The sequence below is a fragment of the Mus musculus genome, chromosome 11 (genome assembly GCF_000001635.26).
Source record: "Mus musculus strain C57BL/6J chromosome 11, GRCm38.p6 C57BL/6J".
Classification (NCBI taxonomy): domain Eukaryota; kingdom Metazoa; phylum Chordata; class Mammalia; order Rodentia; family Muridae; genus Mus; species Mus musculus.
In genome coordinates this window covers 53,978,597-53,995,433 of record NC_000077.6, presented here as the reverse complement: position 1 = coordinate 53,995,433, position 16,837 = coordinate 53,978,597, and the positions used below count along the sequence as shown (strand labels likewise).

The 16,837-nt window shown below is 44.5% G+C and overlaps 2 protein-coding genes and 1 long non-coding RNA gene across 16 annotated transcripts in view; 2 read left to right on the top strand and 1 right to left on the bottom strand.

The window, feature by feature from the left end:
• The window catches only part of Slc22a4 (solute carrier family 22 (organic cation transporter), member 4), a 46,926-nt gene extending 34,607 nt beyond the window's left edge, over positions 1-12,319 (top strand). For 3 of the 7 annotated variants that reach the window (XM_017314588.2, XM_006533512.3, XM_011249065.2), the window contains 5 exons: positions 3,349-3,449; positions 4,596-4,810; positions 6,470-6,652; positions 8,821-8,956; positions 11,749-12,311. In XM_017314588.2, the coding sequence (XP_017170077.1) occupies positions 3,349-3,449; positions 4,596-4,810; positions 6,470-6,652; positions 8,821-8,956; positions 11,749-11,824 (711 nt within the window). In that variant the 3' untranslated portion in view covers positions 11,825-12,311. Of the gene's footprint in view, positions 1-147; positions 246-3,348; positions 3,450-4,595; positions 4,811-6,469; positions 8,957-11,748 lie in introns of all 7 variants that reach the window. The other 4 variants (NM_001330304.1, NM_019687.4, XR_003949460.1 and 1 more) reach the window with 3 other exon arrangements.
• Positions 9,217-15,403, bottom strand: Gm30927 (predicted gene, 30927). 2 transcript variants are annotated; one of them, NR_168634.1, is made up of 4 exons: positions 15,097-15,403; positions 14,037-14,125; positions 13,402-13,474; positions 9,217-9,763 (listed from the first exon to the last, which is right to left on the bottom strand). It is a non-coding gene; the product is annotated as a predicted gene, 30927 (long non-coding RNA). The 2 variants fall into 2 exon arrangements; NR_168636.1 differs by lacking the exon at positions 9,217-9,763 and adding an exon at positions 12,394-12,688.
• Positions 15,101-16,837, top strand: part of Slc22a21 (solute carrier family 22 (organic cation transporter), member 21) — a 30,380-nt gene continuing 28,643 nt past the window's right edge. For 3 of the 7 annotated variants that reach the window (NM_001362202.1, NM_019723.3, XM_006533804.4), the window contains exon 1: positions 15,101-15,969. Coding sequence is in view for 4 of the 7 variants with exons in the window: in NM_019723.3 (NP_062697.1) it covers positions 15,577-15,969 (393 nt within the window). In the remaining 3 variants the exon portion in view is untranslated. The remainder of the gene's footprint in view (positions 15,970-16,837) is intronic. The other 4 variants (XM_006533810.4, XM_006533805.4, XM_030246191.1 and 1 more) reach the window with 4 other exon arrangements.

Sequence of the window (16,837 nt, the reverse complement as noted above, 5' to 3'; positions counted from 1 at the left end):
TTCTTCCTTATCCCAGTGTCTGAGGAGTATTCCTTATGTTTTCTTTTAGAAGTTTTAGCATCTTGGGTTTTCAACTAAGACTTTTGATCTATTTTGAGTTGATTTTTGAACAGGTAAAAGATAGGACTCTGATTTCATCCTTTGCAGGTGGCTATCCGGTGTGCTGCACCACCTGCTGAATGGGCTATCTTTGCTTTTTGCAAGTTTCCAACTTTGCATTGGCATGTGTGTCCAACCATTACAAGGTTATGTATGAACTTGTATTTTTAAGATACCCACAGTACCTGGAAAATGTGCATCTGAGAGTTGGCCAAACCCCAGTTCCCACTGTATCCTGGATTAATTACACCAAAGCCTTTCAGGAAAACAGTACATATCTTTAGTTGGTGTGCGTGGTATGTCCAAAGCCTCGGTGCTTAAGAGCACAGACTCAAGGCTCCACTCCTAAAGGCAGGTGGCCTTGAGGAAACACCATTGTGCATTGGGTTTGTGGTACGTTGTGATGGTGAGGACTTTGTGGGTATCATGTTGTGCTGGCTCTTAGAGAAGACAAGAAAGGCAAGACACAGCCCCCACACTGCACTAAAGGATCAGAGAATTACTGAAGGGGGCAAGAGGAGTGATGTGCAGGACATGGTGACACAGGAAAGAGATGCTAAGGACCCCAAGGAACAGACATTGCATGTCAGGAGTGTCCAGAATGACAGCCTGGTGGCCTGAGGAGACAGGTCCACACTTGGAGGACAGTAAGATTAACACAGGTGAGTAGAGGTCATGGTACCGCTGGCCAGGATGAGGGAAAGGACCCTCAGGACATCCGAAGGAGATCCTTGTGGTTGCATTTGCAGTTTGCATGTGTGCTAGGGCAGCAGATTGCATATATGGGGGAAGGTCTAGGTCCAACCTGTGTATGCTCTTTGGTTGGTGGTTCAGACTCTGAGAGCCCCAAGGGTCCAGGCTGAGACAAAGCATTTATTTTAAAGATTTATTTATCTATTCATCTATATGAGTACACTGTTGCTGTCTTCAGACACACCAGAAGAGGGCATCAGATTCCATTAAAAATGGTTGTCAGCCACCATATGGTTGCTGGGAATTGAACTCCGGACCTCTGCAAGAGCAGTCAGTGCTCTTAACCGCTGAGCCATCTCTCCAGCCCAGGACAAAGCTTTGCTGTTTGAATTCAAAAGTTCATCCCGGTCCTAGTAAACTTAACTGGTTACACAAAGGACACTGGCCACAGCTAATACTTCTGCCATTTAGGGCTATTAGTGTGTCCTAGTATATATCAGATAGGGAGCTTCATCCCTACTCTTAAGAAATAGACAATGTGGGCTGGTGAGATGGCTCAGTGGGTAAGAGCACCCGACTGCTCTTCCAAAGGTCCGGAGTTCAAATCCAAGCAACCACATGGTGGCTCACAACCATCCGTAACGAGATCTGACTCCCTCTTCTGGAGTGTCTGAAGACAGCTACAGTGTACTTACATATAATAAATAAATAAACCTTTTAAAAAAAGAAATAGACAATGTGATAGTGTGATTGTGGAGATCAGTTGACACAGAGAAAAGTATCATAAAATTGACATGGACAAATAAGAATAAAGTCCAGAAACACAAACCCCTCAAGGGACCTTGTTTCTGCTTGCTGTGAGTTTATCTTGAACTGGATACACCCATTAAGAGAAATAGAGCCCTTGATTTCCCCAGCCATGTCATCTCCCTGTTTCACCACCCTCTCAGACCCCATGTAGGAGGATCTGCAGCACCCTCACCAGCCAATACACCCTATTTAGAATGCAGTTAAGACAGGGCTGGGTGCCAGGCAGCTTGTCTGACGCATGCGGTGCTCACGTTGGCCACTGTGAGGTGGTCTATGGGCTTCATTTTACAGGAACGAGCATGGAAGCACAGAGGAATGACTTGGGGAGATCACACGGCCACTGAGCCGTGATTTTCCAGGGTTTCTCTGGGATCAAGTGCATGTTCTAGTGAGCTGCAATTTTCACTTCATGCCAGGGGCTGTGGTATTGATTCGGACAGGAAGCCATTTAGAGGACCATTCTCTTGAAGGATAACCTAAAGCTTTCCTGGCTTTGGAGGCCCCTTCAACCTAGTCGTGTACCTAATCCAGACACAGGGACAATCACCGAACTCATGACTTCTAGCCATGCTTCTCTTGTGGGAGGCTTGGGGGGGGGGGTAACTTAGGCAGGGGCCAGAGTTCCAGGAGCATAAGGGGATGCCTACCATGTCATTTAGGTAAATTATCACCCTTCGGGGTTCAGACCTCAGCTCAACTGGAGACCAGCCTGCAATTCCCCACAACCCCCCAGGCATTATGGAGCTGCATGGCCCTCTCAACTCAATAGCTTTAAGGACCCCAGCTCCGTGTGTTAAAGGCGATCCATGTTAAGGCCGAATGAAGGAAAAGCTGGTCAGCAATCCTCAGTGGGGCTGATGCTGTTTATGTTGAAGGCTTCTATATAACATGGGCTATAGTCAGCATTTTAAAGTATTAGACACTTAGGAAACAACATGGAAGAAGGAGCAGAAAGAATGTGGAGAGTCAGGTGATGAGAAATTATGTGAAATGTTAGCTTTTGGACATGACATAGCCATTGCACTAAGGAGTTCTCGGCAACTGTGGTTACCTGCAAGGTCCAGCCCTTCGACATCCCAGCATTAAGTGGGAGAGTCACATCAATCCTTGGTCCTAGTGATGGGTATTGGCTGCTACAAAGAGGGGGAAGAGGGAGTCATTTCCTTCATGGGTATAACCAGATATAAAATTAGGAGAACATGCTGGGAGGAAGGAAGATTCCAGAGGGAAAGGGAGGGGAATATGATCCAAATCCGCTAGAGGCATGTATGAAATTGTCGAAGAATGAGTTTAGAATTATGTAAATATTTAAATAGAGTTAGAATAAGCACCATATTTGGAGATGTCCTTACAGCCCTCAACTTCTGAACTTGGAAGTGTATCAGCTGTTTGGTTAGAATTGTGTGGCTGGGCCAGGATGTAGTTCAGTGCACGGAGTGCTTACCTAGCATACACAAAGCTTCAATCCCCAGCATCGAAGCTGGCATGATAATGCATGCCAGTAATCCCAGCACTGGGGAGATGGAGGAGGAAGAATCCCAAGTTCAAGGTCATGTTTATTGACATAGTGAGCTAAAGACCAGCCTGAGATAAATGAGACCCTGTCTTAACATAGTAATAATAATAGTAATGATAATGATAATAATTTTAATTAAAGTATATTTTTTTAAAGTTGTATGCCCAAGTTTTTTTCCATAGTACTTCCTGCCTGCCTCTTTATCTCACGTTTCATTTATGGTATTTTAGCTACAGGAGCTAAACTCCTTGAAGCAGCAGAAAGTCATAATCCTGGACCTGTTCAGGACTCGGAACATTGCCACCATAACCGTGATGGCTGTGATGCTGTGGTAAGCAATGACTGTTCCGGGAACTGGGACATGTGGCACACAAGTGTGCAGCTGATTTCCTCTAGTTCAAAGGGATGTGACGAAGCCTAGGCTTCGCCTACAGCAAAAGGGGAATTGTGCGATTCTAAGATCTTCAGACAACATGTCTCAGATTGATAGATTGTGCCAACCAAATACAGGAAAATTTATAGGTTAACAGTAAGTCTGCAGTATGGGGACCCCACTATGGAAGATGATGAGCTTGAGGCTACTGATGCCCCTGAGGACCAAAGTAGAAGTGCTTCCTGGAGCTGAACAGTGGAGTGAGTGTAACCTGATCCCCAGTAGCAAATGAACACACGATTTTAAGACATAGGAGTAACAATCTGACTTTATTAACTAGATGTAGTAACAAGTCTTTGAAGAGATAAGGAAGGAAAAAATAATAGCCTACCTGTCCCAGAGATAGCAATACATGTACATGCACACACGCACTCACAACCACACACACACACAACACAGAGACTGTGTACCAGAACTGGCAGATTGTATTTTAGAACCATGGGTTTTGCGATTAGAAAAATATCAGTGTGAAATATCCTGGACCACAGCCTCTGTCCGGTGTCTTCCTTCTTAGCTGTCTGAATATATCACTCATACAATGTGTTCCAACCAATGGCACTAGGGAGCCAATAATCACCAAGACCCAGGCCCATCCAAGCTGCTCTTAACCACATGTGAGTGTCACTCTGCAATGATAGAGTTTACTTCTTCCTGTTTCAGATTCGTCCTATGCCCCCACCTCGCTTGGTAGATAGAGATCCAGCATGTTTCTGAAAGCCTTCTTCAGAGATGTGTGTTTTTCAGTCACACTCAGATGCCCTCCCTTACGGGGGCATCTGCACTGTTGACTAGTGGTTTATTGAAAATGGCATTGTTCCACAGCTACTTTCTGAAAAGACAGAAATGTTTGGAATCCATGTTGTCTGTCATAGTGGCCACCAGACTCATGCAGCTACTAGGTACATGAGGTGTCACTTTAATGTATTCCCACATGACTAGTGCCTGACTAGAGGGCATGGGACCTAGTCCAACTCATGACCATCACAAAAGTTTAGAGAGCCATGGGCCATCTTTCTATGATTATATCATTGGTCTGTCTTTCAGGATGCTAACCTCAGTGGGTTACTTTGCTCTGTCTCTCAATGTTCCTAATTTACATGGAGATGTCTACCTGAACTGCTTCCTCTCTGGCCTGATTGAAGTTCCAGCTTACTTCACAGCCTGGCTGCTACTGCGAACCCTGCCACGGAGATATATTATAGCTGGGGTGCTATTCTGGGGAGGAGGTGTGCTTCTCTTGATCCAAGTGGTACCTGAAGGTAAGAAGTTGGCCCAGGCTAACAACATCCCAGAAAAAAAAAATAGATGCATTAATGGCCTAGAATATCAGGACAGGTGACCACCCTTACATGAGTCACCATTTCCCCATAACACTGCCTCAACATCACCAAACGTTCATCAGATGACAGCTGACTGTGACATGTTTACAACAACTGTCCCAGCAGGGTATGGTTGCCCATCCCTATAATCTCAGCACTTGGGAAGGAGAGGCAGGAGGACCAGTTCAAAGCCAGTCTCAGCTGCATAGCGAATTTGAGGCTAGCTCAGGTTGCATAAATCACTGTCTCAAAACACAAACAAAAACAGCAAGACCATGCAAACAGAATGTTTCAAAGTCAGCACAGGTACTTCTGGCCAAGCCAGAGAACCTGACTTCCATCTTTGGAACCCACATAGAGGAAGAAGAAGACTGTCTCCTGCAGCTCTTCCTCTGACACACACACTTCCCCCACAGAAATGAATGAATGAATGAATGAATGAATGAATGTAGGGATGGTGCAATAAGACTAAACAATGACAAAAGGTTCCAATGCTAAAAGTAATGTATTTCCTTTTCCAAGTGTGTCTAATTTTCTCCTATTGTTAAACTACAAGTTAATACATTATCAATACATTGTTAACATGCAAATAACACTGTTTGTGTTTGTCTTTAACTTTTTAACTTCTGCAGTACCAACACTTAAGCCCAGGGTCTTACACTAGCCAAACCCTCTACTATGGGGCCATATCCCCCACCCTTTATTTTTATGTAGAGGCAAAATCTTGTTAAGTGACACATCCTGACCTTGAACTCATTACATAGCCTGGGCTAGCCTTAAATCTGTAATTCCCCTGCCTCAGCCAGTGAAATACTAATAGCTGGGATTATTAGCATGCACAGGCAATGGGAGAATGGCTCAATAATTAAAATGCATGAGGACCAGAGTTCAGATCCCAGAACCCACATAAATACTGCTAAGCCTCATGGTTCATCTGTAATTCTGGTCTTTCATGACTACACACATGCAAAATCATGCAAATACATGTGCACACCACACACAAAAAAATGGAAAAAGTACTTGTTAAAGCTTTCACCACTGAACCCAACTAGAACTATATTTCTTTTTTTAAAGATTTATTTATTCATTCATTTATTTTATATGAGCACACTGTAGCTGTCCTCAAATACACCAGAAGAGGGCATCAGATCCCATCACAGATGGCTGTGAACCACCATGAGGTTGTTGGGAATCAAACTCAGGACCTCTGGAAGAGCAGTCAGTGCTCCCAACCGCTGAGCCATCTCTCCAGCCCTAGAACTATATTGCTTAATAATAAAAATCAGGAAGAACAGGGCCCAACATTTATAGACTAAATTTAACTGTATTTAACATCTAACAAGTCACTATGAAACTGTGGTATCAAATAAAAGCAGATGGACAGAGGTCACAGGATGCATTGATAATCCAAAATAAGAGTAGTTCAAAGTCCAGGCCACCTATTGCCTTCCATCTCCAACCATCTGGTGGCTAGGATTTGAGGGCAGTCTTGTCCAGCAGCACATTATGTGGGAACCATCATGTGGCAGTAAAAGGAACAATCAAACAGCTAACTGTTGGTTCTAGGAGCACCCTGTCTGACATGAGCCTCTTTTCCAGATTATAACTTTGTGTCCATTGGACTGGTGATGCTGGGGAAATTTGGGATCACCTCTGCCTTCTCCATGTTGTATGTCTTCACTGCGGAGCTCTACCCAACCCTGGTCAGGAACATGGCTGTGGGCATCACCTCCATGGCCTCTCGGGTGGGCAGCATCATTGCCCCCTATTTCGTTTACCTGGGTGAGATGTGTCTTATTCTGTCCTTAGGGGTTTTTTTATGTGTATTTTGCATGTGGGCTTATGTGCTTTGTGTGTATGAACAAGGGCCTTCTTTGGCCAGTCTCTTCATGGGAGGAGTTGGTTTGGGTCTTATGCAGCTGAATCACTCTCCATAGTCTGGCTGCTCAGTTTTACAGCCCCATTGCAGGCACATTGCATCTTAAAGCCCTCACCGGTTTCTTTTCATGATGATTCTCAGTGACCCCTTGGACTGTAATAGTAAAGTAATAGTAAGGGTCTTTCTGCTGTGTGTCTGTTGGATTCCCTTCCCCCCACCCCTCTCTCTCTCTTTAGATTTAACAAAATTTGTATTTTATGTGAACGACAGTTTTATCTGAAGGTAAGTGCAGCACTTTTGTACCTGGTGTTCAGGGAGTGTCTGATCTCCAGGAATTGGAGTGTAGGAAAGAACGAGCCACCATATGGGCACTATAAATGGAACTTGGACCCTTTGTAAGAGCAGCAAGAGGTCATAACCGCTGAGCCATCTCTCCAGGCCTGAACTCTTGTACAGATAACCTCCTCAGTGCGAGCAGGAAGCAGGCAAAGGGAGGGAAAGAGCAGAGGCTCTAACTAGCAGACATGAGTTAGGATTCTTTATTTGGGGGGGAAACCAGGCTTTGGGAGGGCTGTGAGGGCAGGGGCAAACAGACACATGATGTAAGGATGAATGGGACTCAAGGGGTGCTACTGAGTCCTCCCCAGTGATTCGGTGGCTTATGTGAGTTCTCTGTAGTGTAAGGAGTTAGCCTTCTGTATACACTTTATAAGTATTTTTCTAGGTAATCACTTACACTTTATGATTTTATTTTTTGCAAGGCAAAAATTTTTAGTTTCTGTATATTCAAATATACCAGGCTGGAATAATATGCAAAGGAGCTTTTAGTGGGATGTTGCTCAGCGTTCTAAGATTAGCCTTTATTAGGACTTGACTGGCATAAACACACCTCCTTATTTTTCTTGCTCACATGTTGGTTACATACCTGTTCAAACACATGCACACATGCATGCAGAGAGAGAGAGACAGACAGACAGACAGACAGACAGACAGATAGAGAGACAGAGAGAGAACAGATAAATTCTCAGAAAGGATACACTATATAAATTCACACAGTGAAAGAAACACATTTTCCTAACTTTAACACACCCTGCACAGCTGCTCTGAGTACAGCAGCCCTGAGCATACTGCAAAGCCATTTTTCCTTCCACTTCTCAACTATGCTTAGATGATCCAGTGTTGGGCCACTGGATCACAAGAAGCAGAGCCTAAGAAAGAATGTTTAGGGGGCTGGAGAGATGGCTCAGCGGTTAAGAGCACTGACTGCTCTTCCAAAGGTTCTGAGTTCAAATCCCAGCAAACACATGGTGGCTCTCAGCCATCTATAATGGGATCTGATGCCCTCTTCTGGTGTGTCTGAAGACAGTTACAGTGTACTTACATGTAATTAATTAATTAATTTTAAAAAAGAAAGAGCATTTAGTATAAGAAGCTATTCCTGTTAGCAACACAAGGCCTCTGAAAAGCCTAAAAGAGCAGTATTTATCTTAAGTGCCAAAAAAAACCCAAAAAACCCTACACACATGGGTGTTTGTTTTTTTATTCTCTCTGGGAGCAAGGAGCAGATGAGGGTTTATCCTCCTATCTCATAGCCCCATACAGAGAAGCAGAGAGGGGCTAGGTGTGTGGCTCAGTCAGTACAGTCTTTGCCTACTAAGAAGCTGGGCTTGATCCCCCAGCAGTGCTTCAACCACGGATGGAGTCATAGAGGCGAGGGTAAGAGAATCAGATGTTCTAAGTCATCCTCAGCTACCTAGGTAAGCCTTCTCACCACCCTTCCCAAGTCACCTCCACCCTAAGGAAGCTTTGATAGGGAAGACTTCTATCTGAGGAACGTGTCATGCACGGCTGGGCAGTGGCTGAGAACCTAACAGCATGCTAATGTACAACCAGGGCTAGCGAACTGTAGAAGTCTGGGGACCCAGTGGACAACCTAGGGTATTTAGCTGACTTCCATTCTTCTGAAATGTTTGCATTCAGTCTGCTGTCATAGACTGTCTGCACCTTGGTAAAATGTCTCCCAGGAGCATGCTCAAATCTAATTGATGTTCTTGTGTCTGGTGCTTTGCAGGCGCCTATAACAGACTCCTACCCTACATCCTCATGGGCAGTCTGACTGTCCTCATTGGAATCATCACGCTTTTTTTCCCTGAAAGTTTTGGAGTGACTCTACCAGAGAACTTGGAGCAGATGCAGAAAGTGAGAGGGTAAGTAGCAAAATGATTGGAAGAAAATAAGAATGTTTAGAAGAGTAAACACGGGGGAATATTTAGCATGTTATGAAAAGGAAGAACCAACGTTGAGTGGAGGTGGGGGAAGGGCGCTGGAGAATACTGAGGAGCAGTGTCAGTTAGAGTGCCACAGCCACAGGGTAGGGACAGAAAGCCACGGAGCAAGACAGAGTTGAGGATGAAGCCCAAGAAAAGAAGAGAATTCAGAATATGATTTTTAAAAACAAAAACAAAATGTATCAACTTAAAATCCATTGGGAAGAGCAGGGCACACACCTGTAGCCCAAGCTCCAAGACAAGATAAGACAGGAGGGTCACATGAGTACAGGAGTTCAAGACCAGCCTGAGTCACATAATGAACCCTCAATGTCAATTCATCCATTCATCCATGCATGCATACATACACACACACATACATACATACATACATACATACATATACATGTAAAAAAATCAATAGGAGAACTCAGTAAAAAGCTGTTGGAACATTCAGTTAGATGTTTTTGAATTAAAAAAAAGTAGAATCCTTCCAAAGACATCAAGGTAGATTCTAGAAAGAAAAAGTAGGACTAAAAACATGAAATCATGAATCTACAAGAACAATTTTTTTAACATGAACTGAGCACAGAAAGGTATACATACCATAAGATAGAAGGCTCAAGGCCATCCTATATAGTGAGAACCAGTCCCAAACAAACCAACCAACTAAAAAAAATCAAAATCAACAAGGGAAATGTCTGCATCACCAACGTAGACAAGGCTGATACACCAAGTTCCTGCAATCTGTGGGGAAAGGAAAGGAAATTTTACTTAAAGAAGATAAAAAGTAGGTATGCAACATATGCATGAAAAACAAACTACTCATCCATCTGTGTAAGTAAATACAGGATCCCATGAGGTGCTCAGCAGGTAAGGACACTTACCACCAAATCTGGGCACGTATGTGAGTTCCGTTCCTTGAGCCCACAGAGAGGAAGGAGAGCGCTGATCTCCTCAAGCTATCCTCTGTATAAAATACTTTTCTGTTGCTCTGATTAAATGTCATGACAAAGAGCAGCTTATACAGAAAGCTTATTTAACACTATGGTTCCCGAACATCCATGTATGATCCAGTATTTCATCTATAATCCCAGCATCGGGAAAGCAGTGGCAGGCTAACCCTGAGGCTTGCTGCCCAGCCTATCTGATCAAATCAGTGAACTCCATGGTCAGAGAGAGACACTGCCTCAAAAACGAAGCTGAAGAGCAGCAACAAATGACACCAAACATGTACCTACATGCACATGCATGCACCCACACACATACGCACGCACGCATGCACACAAATTTTAAAATCCAGATTGTCTTTTGGGGACTATGCGATTCATGTGTTTTTCTCTTTCTGAGATCTTTCTGAGCATCCTCCGATCTGGTTCAATTCTGCCACTACAGTTAGCATCAGACCCCACTGGCATAAGGACTCAATCCCATACCTTTCAGTCACAAGTCTCTCTCACTCCTGTCTTGCCTGACTACAAAGTCTGGGGTCCCCACAGCTCCCATCCACGTGTTCAGTCATTTGGTAGAAAGTCCCCCCAGGCCCTAGGAAAACACTTCCCTTGCTGTCAGCACTGTCTTAGGGAGGACATGGACAGATGTGTGTTGGAAGGACCCTAAGTGTGGGGTATCTGCTCCTGTGGGTCGGCGTGCACTACTCTCCTGACAGTGAGACGTTAGAAGATTCAAACCGCACTGTTTGCAGACTCTCCATCCTGTGGGGTTGATTGGTCATTAACTCTAGCCCTATCCTCCTCTCTGCAGAGGCTGGGAGAGCAGAGCCAAAAAGCTCTGTGCTCCTAGATGAAGGCTTCTTCCTTCTGGCAACCAGTCCCCATGCTTGAGCTATCTAAGAGCCACCTCAGAGAACCAAAAGCAACACTTTGCCCTCTATCACCCAGGAAACTACAAGAGAGTTAGGAGTTCTGAACCAGGACCCAGAGGCAAAGGCCAACCATCCTTCTGTGGCAGCCCTGTCTGACAGGTTTAAAAGCTCAGTGGCATGATGAAGAAATTGAGATTCTGAGCTGCACTGGCCTGGCTTCAAATTTCAAACCTACAGCATAAAGTTGGAGAAATTATTAACTTTCCTCAGCCCTCATATTCCCACTTATTACGTGGGACTATTTCACATGGCTGCTCTGGGGGTTCTGTAAGATAAAAGCCAAGGCCGGCCATAATAAAGCTAAGTCTGTGTGTGTAGATACTGATCTGTCACAGAATTTTACAGGTGCCTGTGTTTGATAAGAATTTATCTAATCACTGAATGGTGGTGGCACAAGCCTTTAATCCCAGCAATTAGGAGGCAGAGGCAGGCAAATCTCTGATTTTCAGGCCAGTCTGGTCTACAGAATGAGTTCCAGAACAGTCAAGGCTACACAGAGAAACCATGTCTTTAAAAATAACAAAAACAACAACAACAACAAAGAGTCTGTCTAATCATTTCAAGTCTTCTCTATCAATCATATCGACATGATTGACATAATTCCTGTTACCCCTCTATTCTTTCTCCAGGGAAACTGGATCATAAATTCAAGCTTTGTGTTTAATCAACAAAGCAGCTTGATTAGTCTCTTGAAATCCTAACATACGAGATCTGCACCCATGAGGTTCTTTAGAGTTCACATGTCTTTCATTGGTTGAATGGGGACATGGTTTTGGATGTCAGTTTGGTGTTTGGGGGAGGCGAGTTCCATCTGCTTAATTTTCTTCAACGGTTGTTTTATTTTCAGGTTCAGATGTGGGAAAAAATCAACAGTCTCAGTGGACAGAGAAGAAAGCCCCAAGGTTCTAATAACTGCATTCTAACGAGGTTTCCAAGGCACTTGGCAAACTGAAAAGCAGATGTATACAATGAGCAGGGTGTGATAGAGCAAGCCTGCAATCCCAGCGCTCTTGGGGTGGAGACAGAAGATCAGGAGTTCAAGGTCATCCTTGGCTACAGCAGGAGTGTAAGACCAGCCTGTCTTACCACAAGCAACCCTGTCTCAACAGAACAAATCAAAAGCCTTTTCTGCTGAAAGGGATTAACAGAAACAATGAGCACCAAACTGGACTTGTGGAGAAATGCACACTATCTCATGAATTCTGGGCCACTCTTCCAGATGGCCTTGTTTTCAAGAACAAACATTTCTAAATAGTCTTGACTACTAACTATTCAATGAAATTGATTTGTAAGATTTTTTTTTTTTTTTTTGGAAAATGTGTTAGTCAAGGACTGGCAAAATCCATATGAAGATTAACACACATTTCTAAACGTATAAATGCTATCCAAATAAAATTATCACAACTATTAGATGGTAACAATGCTTGTGTGTGTGTGTGTGTGTGTGTGTGTGTGTGTGTGTGTGTGTGTAAGTGTAGAGATGATCTAGCACATTCAAAATGAGAGCAGTTTTTTAATTGAACTCATATGGAGCTGTAACCAAATGGTTATCTGGACTGCAGGTCCTGAGTCTCTGATGGGTAGTTGCCACCCTGTGCTGGAAAGTCTGAGAGCATCATCAAGTAGATGTGCTGTTAGTCCACTGATGATCTGCAGACCCTGCTCAACAGTGGCTTCACACTGAGTCACATAAGCAGAACACCAACAGGCAAAGAACTCTTTCCAGATCTGAGGCGATGGCTCAGTTAGCAAAGTGATGACGGAGAATGGGGATGTGATATCAAAACCTAAGGAGAATAAATATATACCCTCCTTCATTATTATTATTTAATTATTTAATAATTATTAAATATAATAATAACTTTTTAAATTTTTTAAAAAAGCGAACTAGCATGCATAGGCCCTGGGTTAAATCCTCAAAATGAGAAAGAAAGAAAGAAAGAAAGAAAGAAAGAAAGAAAGAAAGAAAGAAAGAAAGAAAGAAAGAAAGAAAATAAGAAAGAGAAAAGAAAGAGAAAGAGAGAGAGAGAAAGAAAGAAAGAAAGACAGACAGACAGACAGACAGAAAGAAAGAAAGAAAGAAAGAAGGAAAGAAAGAGAGAGAGAGGAAAGCCCATGGGAGAAAACAAAGAAGCATTGAAATGCACTTTCTTAAGACAGAAACATCATGTAATGTTCAAATTATTAGTAACAACCCAAATTTTTTAAAAATTTATTTTATTTATATTTTATTTTTAAAGGCCTTAAAATAATACCACCCAACAGGGTAGCCACTACCTAGAAGTAGTTGCTGAGTATTTAAATGTGTACTTCACTAGATTCAACAGAAACATCCTATAAGATACACACCGAAGTCCCAAGACTTAATATGAAAGACAGGGATTGGTGATTTTTAATAAGAATCAAATGCATTTCAATACTTTCCATGCCAACTTAATAATAAAATAATAACATAGTCTTACAATTAATTCCATACTCTTTAAGGAAAAGCTTTTCTTACACAACTGGGATCCAATCCAAGGTCTGGTGCATGTGAGGCCACACCCCAGCTCTAAAGGCTTCTACTATGAGCACTGGCAGGGAGAAAGAACACAGGACAGCCACTTACATCTCAACCTCACATGTCCCTGCAAGTACCAATATGTAACGATACTTCAAATTGTTAGTTCTTTATGCAAAACTTGAATCTGACCACGTAAAATTTTTATTTACTAGATCTGGACATTTTATTAATATGGCTGTGACAATTATTGTTGTCAACTTGACAGGGTCTAGAATCACCTAAGAGAGAAACCTCTAGGTGTCTGTGAGGAAGCTTCTAGATCTCATTAGTTGGAGTGAGAAGAGTGACCCTCAGAGAGGCAGCATCTGTTCCATGGCCTTTGGTCCAGGACTAAGTAAGAGGAGAGAAAGCAAGCTGAGCACCAGCATTTCTCTCTCCTGGCTTCCTGACTGAGGCGACTGTGACAAGCTGACTCCTGCCACCCGGCCTTCCCAGAGTGACCGACTCTACCCTCTAAGCACAAGCCCAAACCTCTTCTCCCTTAAATTGCTTTTGTCTCTGTAACCAGAAAAGTTACGAATACAACAGCTACCAAGACAATTTTAATGATAATGTGCATCTGCTGTACACACCTGTTGTCCCTGCTACTAGAGAGGATGAGGCAGGTGGTCATTTGTGACCAAAGTTGCAGGTAAAGCCAGGGAAATACAGTAGGCCCCATCTAAATAAGTAAATAAATAAATAAATAAAATTATAAATGTAACTTCTCATTTCATTTGACAATATTACTTTAGAATTACACAATTGCTATTTTTATACCTTATCTTTTTAATTTTAGGAAATACTATTTGCACAAAACAATGGATTTCATTGTAAGGCTCTGTGTTTGTTTTAAGACGGGTTTCACTGTGTAGTCCTGACTGGCCTGGAACTATGTAGATCACCAGTCAGCTCCTGAATTAACTGTAAAAAATAACTAATTTGAGGGTATAATCCTAGACTAAGATCCTTAATCTTGAAGTTAAATTTTTATATTTGCTTAAGTCGATTTGATGAATAACTGAATGATTTCTTAATCTTTAAAAACATAAAGCACAGAACAGAGCCTAGAAATTGAAATTCATTGCCCACAGCCTCATGACCACAGCCTCAAAATTTGTCTCAATCTCTTAATGATTATTATAATATGACATTATGTGAGTGGGCGTTTTGATTGCATGTATGTCTGTGCACTATATGTGACAGGGGACCAGAAAAGGGGATTAGTTCCCCCGGAACTGGAGTTACCAGAAGGTTGTAAGCCTCCAATGCGTGCTGGGAATTGAACTCAGGTCCATTGAAGGAGAAGACTTTTGGTGGGATACAATCCCTTTCTGACCCATAACAAAAAGTTGAGAGGGTGTTTCATACCGAAATCCTACGCCTTTCTCCAAGTCAACACCCAGCTTGGTCACAACTTCCCCCAAAGGAGCCCTGGGGACCAGCTCGGGGTTGTGGCTTGAGAAGACCCATCCCTCCCTCTAGCAGCAGCTTCGGGGCGGGGACTACAGCGGCCCCGCCCCCAGCCCGACTCGCTCGGGGGGTGTGGCTTGAGAAGACCCGTCCCTCCCTCTAGCAGCAGCTTCGGGGCGGGGACTACAGCGGCCCCGCCCCCAGCCCGACTCGCTTGCTCTCGACTGGGAAGGACTTTACCTCAGGGCGTTCCTCAGCGAACAGCTCAGAGTAGTAGGCAAGGGACTCCTAGGCTCCCTCACACCCGCGCAGTTCTGAAGCCAGGCTCCATCCCGCTTCCGCACTGTCCAGCCAGCTCGGAGACCGGGACCAGACCCGCCTCACGTACAGGCGCGTCCAGTGCCCACTACGGATCACTCAGACTCCTGCCGCGCCCACCCCACGGTTCGCCTCAGGACTGCACGGCCGGCCTTGCAGTCTAGGCCAGACTCCGCGCGGAGTCCATCATGGCCTCACGTCCTCGGTGTCTCTGGCGCTGGCGGGGTCTGAGGCGGCGGGAGGAACTCACGAGCTTCTCCGTGTGGAAAACGTCTCCCGACGCTTTCTCGAACTCCTCTTCGACGAGTGACTGGTGCTCCGCGTGCACGGACAAACCGTGCGCCGCCCACTGCGCCCGAGTATCCTCGGATTCCCGGCGGGACGCCGTGGGCTGCCGACTCTATGCTTGACTACGACGAGGTGACCGCCTTCCTGGGCGAGTGGGGGACCTTCCAGCGCCTCATCTTCTTCCTGCTCAGCGCCAGCATCATCCCCAATGGCTTTACTGGGTTGTCAGCCGTGTTCCTGACGGCGATCCCGGAGCACCGTTGCCGGATACCAGACACCGTGAACCTGAGCAGCGCGTGGCGCAACCACAGTATCCCGATGGAGACGAAGGACGGACCAGAGGTGCCTCAGAAATGCCGCCGCTACCGACTGGCCACCATCGCCAACTTCTCTGAGCTAGGGCTGGAGCCGGGACGGGACGTGGACCTGGAGCAGCTGGAGCAGGAGAACTGCCTGGATGGCTGGGAGTACGACAAGGACATCTTCCTGTCCACCATCGTGACAGAGGTAGGTGACAGCCCCCCTGTCAGGGTCTGGTGACATCGCAGGCAATGGTTGTTCCTTAGTTTAACCACAAGCTCCCTGGTGATGAGCATCCTTTAAGAACATTTTATGAGATGACTTCTAGCCATAGTACGCCCCTCAGAGGACAAATGTCTGGCAGACCATCCGTCCATAGGGTCCCATTGAAGATAGAGTCCAGAAGGTTCTGCCCCTAGGAGATGCCCTGAGACCCTGAGTGGTGGGACTTTCTCGAGGTAGTGATGTGATTCAGAGGGGCCGGATTCAGACTTGCTCCAGAGAAGAGACCACAGGTTTTAGCCTCTGTTCAGAAAGGAAAGACTCTTTGCAGAACTTTTTAAAGTTAAAGAAACGTGTGTTCCAAACTCTCTACCCTTTCTGGAGTTATTCTTTCTTCCCTCACCTATCCTTACCCCAAAATGAAGTCTTGCCATGCCCCAGGAGAAACTGTTTTCCATTTGCCAGCGATGGATTGTTACTTCTTAAGGACCCATGTGTCTGCAGATCTATCCAGGGTGACTTGTTGGTATGGAGTCTTTTCCACAGTATTCTGGGACAAGATCACTGAAGAGGTTAGGTAAGGCATGTAAGGTTACTCTGAAGAGCGATGGAAACCTAATTCCTCATTCCCTTACACTTTATTCTTGGGTGACTTTGACATTTCTCAGTCACTCAGCTGGGGGATGTGACATGCTGTTTAATGGTGCATGTGGATGTGTTTAGTGACTTGGGCACCTGGGGTTTGTACCCACTCCTCTATCCCCATAATAGAAAAATAATCCTCATTATGTATGAGGTCAAGAGGTACTTTTTGGAGCTAGAGAGATAATTCAGTGGATAAGAGTGCTTACTG